Here is a 13,003-nt window from a genome sequence, read left to right as displayed (position 1 = left end):
GGCAGAGGGAGAGAGGGGGGGTAAGCAGACTCTTCACTGAGCAGGGAGTCCAAGGAGGGGCTTGATCTCAAGACTGAGATTATGACCTGAGCTGAAACCAACAGCTGGAGGCTAAATCAACTGAGCCACCCAGGTGCCTCTATTTATTTATTTAAGTAGGCTCTACACCCAGCATAGAGCCCAATGTGGGGTGTGAACTCATGACCCTGAGATCAAGAGTTGGACATTTAATCAATTGAACCACCCCAAATGTCCCTAAGGTATCACAGATTTTAAATGTGCCATTACTTTATACAGCAGTATAAAAAAAAGAAAAAAACATATGTTGGTTAGTTGAATTTAAGTAAAACAAAAGCCAAAAACACTGCCAATTAATTATGATGTTTTGTAGAGAATTTAAAACAAATTCTAATGTCAGATGAATTGTGAAAAATGGGTAACTTAAAATGCATGTAATAATTAACTTCAAATCAAAATCAATTATTTGAAAAGGCAAATAAAACTAGGCACTAAAAATACTTGTAAACCATTAACCAGATGGATACTAATATGAATGATAGTCCTTATGTTTCACCAGAATAAGTAAAAAATAAATATTCCTACAGGTATTGAAAATACTTGTAAATTAGAGCTCCTTAAACTAAAAGTGGCTGAAGTGATTGCATTAAACTAAAAAACAAAATTACCACTTGGGAGTTTTCCAAACAAATACATTCTTATTTTACCTATTATTAACAGAGCACAAACCATTAAAAGGTAAGACTGGTTGTATTTAAAAACTTCCTGGGACACCTGAGTGACTCAGTTGGTTAAGCGTCTGCCTTTGGCTCAGGTCATGATCCCAGGGTCCTGGGATCGAGTTCCACATCTGGCTCCTTGTACAGTGGGGAGCCTGCTTCTCCCTCTGCTCACTACTCCCCCTATGTGTGTGTGCGTGCTCTTTCTCTGACAAATAAATAAAATCTTTAAAAACATCTTAAATGACAGCTGATTTCCGAATCAATGACATACTTGGAAAAGTAAAACTAATCTATTGCTAGACAATGGCAGAAGGTATTATGCAGAAAAGTATCTGGGAATATTTTATCTTCTGCTTGTTCATATTATCTTTAGTGATTCAAACAATACACTGGGGCACTATCCTATAAGTAGACAAACTGCTGTTCATATTTGAAGACATTCAAATCATTCTCAGATAACCAAGCATTCAGAAAATACTTTTTCTTCAGAACTACTGCTTCACCACCATTGCTTCTCCCCATCTATTTCATTAAAGATTATGGCCTGGCTTGGTACATTGGTACTCAAAATATACAATCATTAAGAATAGTTAATTTACACAACTCAAGTATTAGTTCTTGACCATACTTGATTTTCAACTTCTCTACTTAAGTATTTGATTAACAACCAGAGTCATTAATAACTACATCATCTCACACATACTTATTTGGAACTCTGATATCACTCTTTTTAATTAATATGCAAAGAAATCCTTAAAATCCAATACTATCTTTTCCCCTATTTCAGGGATAATTTAAGAGATGATAAACTTGCTGGGAGTTAGAAAAAGAATGGCTTATTCCAAAAAATGATTAATTAATGAAAAGTATAATATGGGGGGCAGAAATAAAAGAAGAAGACTACCAGAGCATGTCTTCAGAGCAGAATACATATAACTAAATGAGAAGTCCTATTAACAATCCTCCTGATTCCATTATGTAACATTCAAAGGCTGAAACCTCACCACACTGAAAGTATCTACAATATTATGGCTTTCCTGGATTCTAGAGTTTAAACAATTACTGAATTAAAAACTAAGATCATTAAAAAAAAGATTAAGGTCATCATAAAAAAAAAAAACCCCACAAAATTTTGTCACATTCGATACCATGTGGAAAACAAATCATCCAATTAGTATAATTATTAATTACTTAAAAAGACATCTTTGGGATCCCTGGGTGGCACAGCGGTTTGGCGCCTGCCTTTGACCCAGGGCACGATCCTGGAGACCCGGGATCAAATCCCACGTCGGGCTCCTGGTGCATGGAGCCTGCTTCTCCCTCTGCCTGTGTCTCTGCCTCTCTCTCTCTCTCTCACTCTCTCTCTCTCTCTGTGTGACTATCATAAATAAATAAAATAAAATAAAATAAAAAGACATCTTTGCCTCTATGAAAAACTTACTTGCCAGTAAAGAGACCCACTTACTTGTCAAAGCTATATTGGGCCATTCTAGCAATGAAGGTTGCTTCCCCAACCACCTGAGCCATTCTTCCAAGAGCCTCTCCTGCTGCACATCGTAAGATGGGATTTGGGTTGTCCAGAGCACCCATAACCAGAGTCAGAGCAGATTTACGAACTTCCTCAGGTCCTAAAGTACTTTTGTTCTCAGCCAGGCCCTATGGTTATTTAAAAAAAAAAAAAAAGGGCAATTCAAAATTCACATTAAATAAAAGAAAAAAAAGTGCTACTATCTTTGTAAATATACCCACTTTTTTCCAACTATCTTTGTATTTTTTAATTTTTAAAAATTTTTATTTTAATCGCCCAATTCTCATGACAAGTGCGCTCCTTAATCCCCATCAACTATTTCACTCATACACCCACTCACCCCCACCCCCACCCCCACCCCCCGCTCTGGTAACCAGTTTGCTCTCAATAATTAAAGAGTTTTCTTGGTTTATGTCTCTCTCTCTTTTTTTCCCCCCTTTGCTCATTTGTTTTGTTTCTTAAATTCCACATATCAGTGAAATCATATGGTATCTTTCTTTCCCTGACTTAGTTAGCATTATACTCTCTAGTTCCATCTATGTCATTGCAAATGGCAAGATTTCATTCCTTTTTATGGCTGAGTAATACTCCATTGTGTAATATTCCAATACATATATATACACACCACCTCTTCTTTATTGATTCATCTATCAATGGGCACTTGGGCTACTTCCATATCTTGGCTATTATAAATAATGCTGCTATAAAATAGGGGTACATGTATCAACCATCTTTTTTTTTTAACTGAAGTACGGTTCACATACAACATTAGTTTTAGGTGTACAACACAGTGATTAGACAATTTTATGCATTAAGCTATGCTCATCATAAGTGTAAGTCACCACTGTACAACATTATTACGATATTAACTATATTCCCCATGCTGCATTCCTGTGACCTATTTATTTTATAACTGTAAACTTGTATCTCTTAATCTCCTTCATCTATTTTTACCCATTCTTTCCTGCTTGCCCTTTTTCGACCATCTTTGACATGCATATACTATGCCTAGAATCAGTATCTGTTAAGTCAGCAGTAATCAGTTTCCTAAACATGATTCAGAACATGATATATAACATAGTTCTAGTCAATCAGCCTAAAATGAGCAATACCTGGAAGTGTCTCTATCTAAATACTAATGCTTTGGATACAGACATAATATAAAAAATTGTGTATATAAAGGACACTATACTATTAAATCAACTATCATTCAGCTAATAGACATTTGTCATTAGAACTTTAAGGAAAATGTCTAATGAATATGAAACTTTGATGTGTTTATATAAAAATTCCAGAGAAGATAATTACATCATCAAGAGTACATTCAATATATATAAAAAGATAAAATGGGTCAAAAATAATCAGTAACTAAATATCGATAGTTTGTTCATTATATTAAATGTTAATATCTCTGTTCAAGGTACACTTACTGTCATGGAACTTAACTTACTTGAGACCAAAAATCCACCTCATGGTGCCAAGGGAAATGTTAACTACAACAGAGGCATTAGTGAGCAAATCTACAAAGAAAAGTATACTGCAGACCAATATTACAGTTGGTGCACTCGCCTTCCAAACACTAAGGGAGATCATGACTACCCAGTTCTTTTTTAAGAAACTCAGATATTCGGAGAAGGACAAACATTATATGTTCTCATTTATTTGGGGAAAATAAGTAATAGTGAAAGGGAATAGAAGGGAAGGGAGAAGAAATGGATGGGAAATATCAGAAAGGGAGACAGAACATAAAGACTCCTAACTCTGGGAAACGAACTGGGGAACTGGGGGTGGTGGAAGGGGAGGTGGGTGGGGTGTGGAAGTGAATGGGTGACGGGCACTGAGGGGGGGCACTTGACAGGATGAGCACTGGGTGTTATTCTGTATGTTGGCAAATTGAACACCAATAAAAAATAAATTTATTATTAAAAAAAAAGAAACTCAGATATTGGTATTAGTTGGTGATCTCTAAATAGGGTATATACTAACAGTTCTATAAATGATACAAACTTTTATGTCTATGATCAATGCCTATGATCAATGTTCCTTTTCCCTAATGTTTACAAAACATGATTTCATGCCCATTTAAACGTTGTACTTACTGCCATTTTATTTTATGAGTTAAACCTTATAATAAGCTTAGTGCTGAGTAATATAAAAGTTTTCAAATATATCATGAGAAGCTGCATGCTGCACAGAACAGCGCATGAACTCTGAGATATAGGCAAAATACTTGTTATTCCACTCCATACACATAGAAACCAAGGTTTAAAAGGTTAAAGAACTGCACAAGACACAAATCTAGTGAGAATTAAACCAGAACACAGTCTCTAAATGCAGCCTTCTTTCAGTTATACAACATAGCCTCTCTTGATTTATGCTCTAAACTACAAATTGAACTTAAGTTTTATCTGGTTAATCTTCAGTAGAATATCCGATTTCATTAGACATCTTTGAAAATTCTGACAGAACTTACATTAGCACTTGTAAGATCTGAATGGTCACATCGAGAGATGAACTTTAACATTATTAAAATATAAAACACTTATTTAATTATAATGAGCCTAATAGTTTCTAATAATTTAATTAAACTAACATAAAACATAGTCATCAAGTTACATAGATATCAAGTTACATAGCTATCAAGTTTGTATCTTATATCAAGATACAAACGTATTCATAACAGTGTAGATATACCTGCCTTATTAAAGGCATTAATTAAAATCTTAGTTCAGGGGATCCCTGGGTGGCGCAGCGGTTTGGCGCCTGCCTTTGGCCCAGGGCGCGATCCTGGAGACCCGGGATCGAATCCCACATCGGGCTCCCGGCGCATGGAGCCTGCTTCTCCCTCCGCCTGTGTCTCTGCCTCTCTCTCTCTCTCTGTATGACTATCATAAATAAATAAAATTAAAAAATAAATAAATAAATAAAAAAAAAATAAAATCTTAGTTCAGAATACTTATGTTTTAAAAGTAAATACCTTTAGTGCACTTAGAACAGCAGTAAAAATATTAAGCTGCACAGCCTGCTGGCGGACACCTTTGGCTTGTTTAACACATTCAGCAAAGTGATCCAACATCTGTAACCTATAATTATAGAAAAAGATCACATTAACAATACTTTTTATCCAAATACGGTTCAGAAAACAGGAATATGACTATAAGCTAAGTGTGTAACAAATAATGGTCCATGCTGTTTCATTTCTATTTCATTCCCACAGCTGGCTCAAACAAGATCTCCTCCTCCCGAATTGATACAGGGACATGTGGTTTTTAACTGGAACAAAGCAAGCAACTAAATATTAATTAACATAAGAAAGTCATAATTTTAGTATTCTTTAACATTAACACCAGCATCTAACAAAGTGCCTGGCATATAGTCAGTACCCATGGTTTCTTAAATAGAGTAACAATCATTAATTACGCATCTGTGTGGAAGATTTTTAAGTTGGAAATTTTAAAATGTGGCATCATTTTTTTCTTCTTTTAAAATACTCTCACATGGAAGAAAATAGTACCTCATGTCCTATTCTCAAAAGCTAACTGAGAGATTTTTTAAAAGATTTAACATTGGTCATTTTTTAAAATGTAGAACATCAGAAGTGATTTTTTTATTATTATTTCAAAATGCTTAAATGAAATGGCAAAAAAGAAAATCACAGCCATTTGAGACTATTCTAATAAAAGACAATGAGGTCATTTCAGATTCTTCTAAAAATAAGTGGGATGGGCAAAGGAATGCTGGGAAGTTAAGAATTTGAGAAAACTACCATAAACAGACAAAATGCCTACTGAAGTTAAGGAGAGTGTCTATGTACAAATATAGCAAATCAAAATGGTCCTATTAGAAAACAATCATTTATTTTAGTTTCCCAAGTTCCAGACTCAAACTGAATGACAAATATTAGAGAGCAGACTTCTCACTCATTAACTTCTTCAGTAACAAAAACAAGTGTCTTACCAAACTGATGTCCCTCACAAAAAATACAGTGAAAATCTACTTATAAACTCGCAAACTAGCTACTGAAATGAAAATGTGTCTTGCTGTTTAAGACACAGTTCACAATACGGTGGTACCAGATACCAGCACAGAGAGCCAAATCTTAAAAACAATTACAAATTATGTAGAATCTTCATGCAATTTTTTTCATCATGTATATGTCACTTACATTATTAAATTTATAAACCTATTATGTAAGCATCAATTCATCTTATTGCAGGTAACTGGGAGGGGAAAATCTATTGTTTGAATATAATTTATATATATTTTTTCCTGATAGATAACTTTATTTATGTTAAATACTTTAACATTTTTAAATTTATTTTATTTTTTATTTTTATTTTTTTTAAGTTTTTATCTAAATTCCAGTTAGTTGACATACAGTGTAATATTAGTTTCAGGTGTACAATATAGTGATTCAACACTTGCATACAATACCCGGTGCTCATAACAACAAGTGCCCTCCTTGATCCCCTCACGTACTTAACCTATCCCCCTGCCCACCACTCCTCTGGTATATTTAATTAAAATTAACTGATTGACTTTATACTAACCGATGTTTATAAGAAACATGAGGAAACACCACACCAAAAAGAGCCACGGAAGCATCAATGACTGAAACTCCAAGAGGGAGAGGACCAGGCACAGCTTCTCCAGCAGGTATTCGTAAGTAAATGGAGGATGGATCATGCTCCAGAGCCCCACTTCCAGATGCACTGTTTGGCTGGAGCTACAAAAAGAATGACATAAAAATAATTCAAAATCTACTTGCAGAGTATTAGGCATGAAGAATAGAATGAGAGGAAGGATAAAAGGTAACAATATAAAAAAATACCAAGAATGAGTGAATCTGAAAATTTCCAATAAAAAAACCCCAAGAATGATTGAATTTGAAAATTTTTAAATAGATAACAATGTGATTTGGCCATTAAAAAAAAAGCCATCAGGAACAACTTGCATAATTTTAAGAAAATGCTTATTCATTCTAAAACATTTTTATACAGCCCATCTTAAAATGTGCAAGCAAAACAATATCAGGATAACTTAAACCCACAAAACACTCGTTAAAAGCAGCTTTCTTTCATAACTCTTTTTCAAAAGACTGTAAAAAATTTACTTTTCACTATCTACCATCAGGAAGCTATCTTCAAATGTCTAAAAAAGCTAAAATAAACTTTAGTCTGCAATATTTTCTTTTTAAATTATGATGTATGATAATACTATTGCTTTTGATTAAGTTGTATTTCAGTTCTCTGTATGGTTTGCTACCTGGTCTTCAATTGATTTATGATCAGTTTCTTGAAGCCAGGAACCAAGAAGAACACTGTCATCGTAATGGCAGAGGGATCTGAGCAGGGACGTGGTCGTGTTGGCTGAATTGTCAGTCAAAGTGAATTCTGCTACCAGTTCTCTAAGAAGTGCATTGAAAGATCCTAAAAAACAGAATTTCAGATCAGATAAGAGAGAATAATTTTTATGAAAATTACAGTCATGGCCCACAAAAAGAGGTAACATGTTCTACAGGGCTTAAATAATGAAGTCCCTGTTCTCTTTTTAGAAGAATCTATATTAAATAGTTTAATGCTGGTTTTAACATAAAATAACAGTACTTTCTTTTTTATTATATTATGCCTCTTAGCCCAATTTAAAGTAACAAATAGAAGAAATATTTATATTAAATATTATGTTCAATATTTAAATATAAAACATTTAAATGCAATAAATTTAAATATGTTAAATATATTTAAATGCTTTAAATATCTATTTAAGTATATTAAATATGACACGATTATTTATTATTAATTATTCAGTGATGTGCAAACATTGAAACAGAGCACATCAGATTTCTTGGGCATGGCTGACTTGAAGACAAGTCAACGGCTTATTTTATTATTAGCATTTTATATAATATTTGATATCTGTAAAGCACATTATTATGCTCTGTCAAGACTTCTAAGTTATTATCTATATTACAATACATATGAAGCAGTTTAGGAGAGCAATGAAAAGCATAGACTTTAAAGCTGAACCAGCTGGTTTGAATCCAAGCTCTGCCACTTACTAGATCTCAGACTTGGGCAAGTTACCTTACCTCTCCGTACCCAAGATTCTCCATCTATAAAATACAGCTCAGTTATGAACTTCATAAAGTTGTGGTTAGAGTCAAAGGAGATAATACATGTGAAGGGATTAGAACAGAACTGGAATACAGTAAGTGCTCAATGAGTGTTAGCTACTCTATATGAAGAAAAGTAAAATGGTTGTCTTCCTCGGCAAAGTCAGGGGAGAGCCTTCGTCAGGACTCTGTAATATCATAAAGAACTGGAAAGGTATGTTGAAGAATTTTTAATTAGACACTGTAAATTTTATTTACCTTCATAAGTTTTTGGAGGTAACAAAGCCAAGATATCATAAAGTCTTAAACGGACCATTGCAGCACTAGCTTTCAGATGAGCTCCATGGGCTTTAATTACAGACGGAATGCTAAAATATCAAAAGTATAGTTGGTATCAGCTTACTAGAATAAGTGTTATTTATAAACATTGCCAGCAATGTATCGATGTACTGTCAAACTACATTGGTGAGTATTACATTTTCATTTTAGTTTATTCTGTGGCCTTTACTGGAACACTATAAAATATAATTTTATTTCAATCCATACCATTACTATGATTTTTAAGGTCATTTTAAAACAGTAAAGTTTTATATGTTTCGCATATAATGTTAGAGGGAAGTATAAAACATGACTATTTATAAATATGTAAAATTGGATGTCAACTCATCATAACTGCTTACTTACTGTGACATCATAGTCATGGCACATTCAATCGGGGTCATCAATTTTCTAATCACATCTTCAGTTAAGAGCTCAGGGCAATGTGCAACAAAACTCCTCATTGCTAGATAAAATTTTTAAAAAAGAAAATTTAGGATAGCATTTGTGAAATTAAAAAAATTATTTAAAAATTATAGAATTATATAAAGATACCTATAATTCTCCATTACTATAAAATATAAGGTTCTAAAATCAGGTCAAACCAAAAGAAGAACTAATTGCAACTACAGAGAAATATCATTAGAAAAGGCTAGAAGAAAGGTGGAGGGAGGGAAGATATCTGTTAGGGAGATTTCTGTGAGTGGGAATGCAAAAATCTTGTAACATCACTAAATTCATATAACTACAAAGAAAGCAGTTTCAAGACAGAACCAAGAGTGGACAAATGGCTTAGTGAGAAGAAACATCTTTGCTGCCCTTCAGCAACAGAACTAAGACAAAAACAGCTCTTAGATATGTGGGAACACCTTGGCCTGTTGCCCTTATACTTTAGCGCATATCTATTTCCCACAATTTGGAAAAAGAAGCACTTTTTACTCTGAGATAAACCAAAAAAAAAAGAGTCACCCAGTGTAATTCTAGTTCACAAGTGAAACCAAACTTGAGCCTTTCCCATAAGTTGCTGACTGCTAAACAAAAACAACTTTATTCATAATTTTTGTAATGCTGATGTCTGGAAAAAATGCATCAACATTTACAGATTTGATAATGATAGCTGTTTGTCCATTATGAAAAGACTTACTGTCCATTCAGTGACCTTGGAGATCCTGAGTTTCTTCTTCCTTTGAATACCTACTGGATTGTTTATATGGTGGCCAGTGCAGTTCTGACAGGTAGATGACAGTAATGACTGGGAATCAAGAGGCCTGGGCTCTGGCTCTAGTCTTACCACTAATGCTAACTAACCTCCTTTCAGAGTGTCAGTTTCATTTCCATTTCAAAATTAGCAAACTGGCACAGGTTATTTATAAAATTTCTTTTTAAATCTGTAAGTCCATGAATTTATCATTACACATTAAAATAAAAATTTGAAGTAGTAATTTTCCCTCCTCTCACAAATATTTTAGTAATAATATTCTGAGGGCACAATCCGTTCAGTTCTTACCACATAAAGCTCCAGCACGACCTTCCAATGTTACCTGCCAGGTAAAAGAATCGCCTCGGGCCTTCTCAGCCTCCAATTCCTTTAGAGAACGGGGAAAAACATTTCGCCACAGTAACAACATCTTGGGCAGATGGTAACGAACTACAGATGGTCCTATTGGAGGAAACGAGAATACAAAACTTAACGTATAAACCATATATATTAGACATACATTACAAACAATAGTCAGAGACCTGCACAGGCTTTAACAATACTTATCGTTTCACTCTATCTTTATCTGTAAGAGCAAGATTTTCAAAATGTGCCTTTTATTTTCCAGTTTGATTGAGAAATAATTGACATACATTGCTGTATAAGCTTAAGGCATATACAACATGATGGTTTGAGTTGCAGTAATTGTAAAATGAGTACCATGACATGTGCAGCCAACATCCATCATCTCATATAGACACAATAAAATGAAAAAAGAAAAAAGAAAAACTTTAAAAAAATTTTCTCCTTGTGATGAGAACTCTCCGGATTGACCTTATCAGCTCTCCTGTCTGTCACAGCAGTGTTATCTGCAGCCACCTGCCACACACCACATTCCCCCCATACTTACTCATCTCAGAACTGCAAGTCTATGCATTTTGACCACCATCCTCCACACTTCCCCAGTCCCCACCTCAAAATGTTTCTTATTCAGAAGTAAAATAACATGATATCAATATTTCTAGCAGCCAAACAATCCACAGAAAGCACTTTAAAAGAAATTACCCAACTATATTCAGAATGGTGGATTATGTATTATCAATAATAAACTACATCTGGGACACATCTTATGTATCTTTTCTATAAATACACAGGTATATAAACATAGACACCCAGTACACACATACATCTATATATTCCTCCATCTGGGGTGCAACTGACATGGCTATTTTGTTTTATGGAGGAGCAGTATGTCTAGAACTAAGAACACGCATTCACATTGCTAAGAAACTCCTTTAACATATCATTTAACATATTTAACATAAATTTCTGGATGAGTTAGCACTTTTTATTTTCCCTAGAAAACTAGATCAAAGTATAACTTCCAAATGGTAGACACTAAAACCAATGAGTAATTTTGTAGTACACACATGTACATGCACGCACACACACAAATTTTTCACAGAAGCTGAACATATAAACTAAAAAGTAGACGCATCTCATCACCATAATGACAAGTATTTCCATTCTGTGTACAGTGCTAAATTTTGCCTGCATCTCAGATTTGTCATAGCACTTAGGAAAGTAAAATGCAGAAGGGTAACCCCAGAAAAGCAGCACCAAGACTATTTAAATGTGACTTTATCACCCTACCAAAATCATGTCACTTTTGTCACTCTGGGGATGGAATGTGCCCTGATACTTTCATCTCATTTGGTTAACATTAAGCCAATTAGTTAGACCAGAGCTATTCTGATAGTAAAGGTGAAACTTTGTTAACAATTTTCTCATTAAATGTACTTAAGCAGAAATTACCAAAGATAGAAATCTCCCAAATGAGAAGAAAACACCTTCACCAATTTTATGTCATTTAAAGTCTAGAATGTGAAGTTTAATAGTTTTAAAATTAAATTTTTATTATCATCTACTGACAGTTATAGAGTTAGATAAGATCCTACTCAAATATAACTAACTATACCTAAAGTCATAAGTGCTCCAAGTAAAAGCCATCCAGCTTGGGTGCGCTGTAGAGACAGCCTGCTATTTTGGGCAGCAGTTCGTAAGAGATCTTCAGCAATACTAACTACCATCTGCAAGAGAAGTTTAGAATTCGATGTTAACTGAAACAAGTTAATGGAATCAAATAAGAAAATACACAGCTAATATGCTTTATTAAAAAAGAAGTTGTCCTTTCTTGTTGTTGCTGTTAACATGTTGTAAAACAGACAGTGTCAAGATCTACTCAACCCTGATTGCACTGCTGTCTCTGAGGAGACCCCACACAGCATCGTGGTTAAGAGACAGACCGCCTGGGTTCATATCCTAGCTTAGCTATTTCCCAGCTTTCTGACCTGGGTAACTTAACTTCCTTGCCTAAGTTCCCTGACTGGTAAAAATAGGAATGCCAATCTTACTCTAGCAAGGATTAAATAAGTTAACACAGCAAAGCACTGAGAAGAGTGCTAGTCCATGTAACTGCTTAATAAATGTTATTATTATTGGTAGTACTATTATCCTATATTCAGATTTGTTGAACTTCCATTATGTTTCTGCCATTGAGCTAATACGGCACTTACAGTCTTAGGGAAGTCACAGGAACAATGGGAAATAACAAGCAGCACATGATTAAATGACAAAATAGTAAAACAGATATAATCGTCATTTGTAAAGGGAAAGGTTATCCTAGAATGAAGTAGCTCTGAGGAGACTGCATGAAAGAGATGGCACTTCATTTGGGCCTCTAAGCACGTGACCAACATGAGGATGAGATTCTAATGTATGAACAAAGGCATGAAGGCTGGGAAAGGCATAGGAAGAAGGCAAGATGATGAGTCTAAATGAAGCAGGGAAATGAGAATGAATGGGTTCAATGAAGGTAAACTGCGGAGATGACAGTTTAGCAGACAGAGGGATTTGTACTGATTCTTTGAGCACTGGGTAGTCCCAAAGCGTCTCTGAGCTAATGTGAAACATGGAAGTGGTATGGGCAGACAGGAGAAAGACTGTGGGCAGGATAATCACAGAGGAGGCAGTCGAAAAACAAAGGGAGATGGAAGCTATGGCTCGAGGAGTAGCTATGGAACTTGTAAGAATGAATGGATCTGGAC

The 13,003-nt window shown here is 34.6% G+C and overlaps 1 protein-coding gene across 2 annotated transcripts in view; it reads right to left on the bottom strand.

The window, feature by feature from the left end:
- The window catches only part of HEATR5B (HEAT repeat containing 5B), a 98,948-nt gene that overhangs the window by 66,472 nt on the left and 19,473 nt on the right, over positions 1-13,003 (bottom strand). For both annotated transcript variants that reach the window (XM_041755039.1, XM_041755040.1), the window contains exons 11-18: positions 11,875-11,986; positions 10,206-10,358; positions 9,065-9,164; positions 8,639-8,748; positions 7,534-7,697; positions 6,819-6,994; positions 5,246-5,351; positions 2,206-2,396 (exon numbers count right to left, since the gene is read on the bottom strand). In XM_041755039.1, coding sequence (XP_041610973.1) covers positions 2,206-2,396; positions 5,246-5,351; positions 6,819-6,994; positions 7,534-7,697; positions 8,639-8,748; positions 9,065-9,164; positions 10,206-10,358; positions 11,875-11,986 — 1,112 coding nt within the window. The remainder of the gene's footprint in view (positions 1-2,205; positions 2,397-5,245; positions 5,352-6,818; positions 6,995-7,533; positions 7,698-8,638; positions 8,749-9,064; positions 9,165-10,205; positions 10,359-11,874; positions 11,987-13,003) is intronic.

This window comes from Vulpes lagopus, chromosome 5, assembly GCF_018345385.1.
Source record: "Vulpes lagopus strain Blue_001 chromosome 5, ASM1834538v1, whole genome shotgun sequence".
Classification (NCBI taxonomy): Eukaryota; Metazoa; Chordata; class Mammalia; order Carnivora; family Canidae; genus Vulpes; species Vulpes lagopus.
Note: the sequence above shows the minus strand (reverse complement) of the source record. Positions and strands in the feature narration are given on the sequence as shown.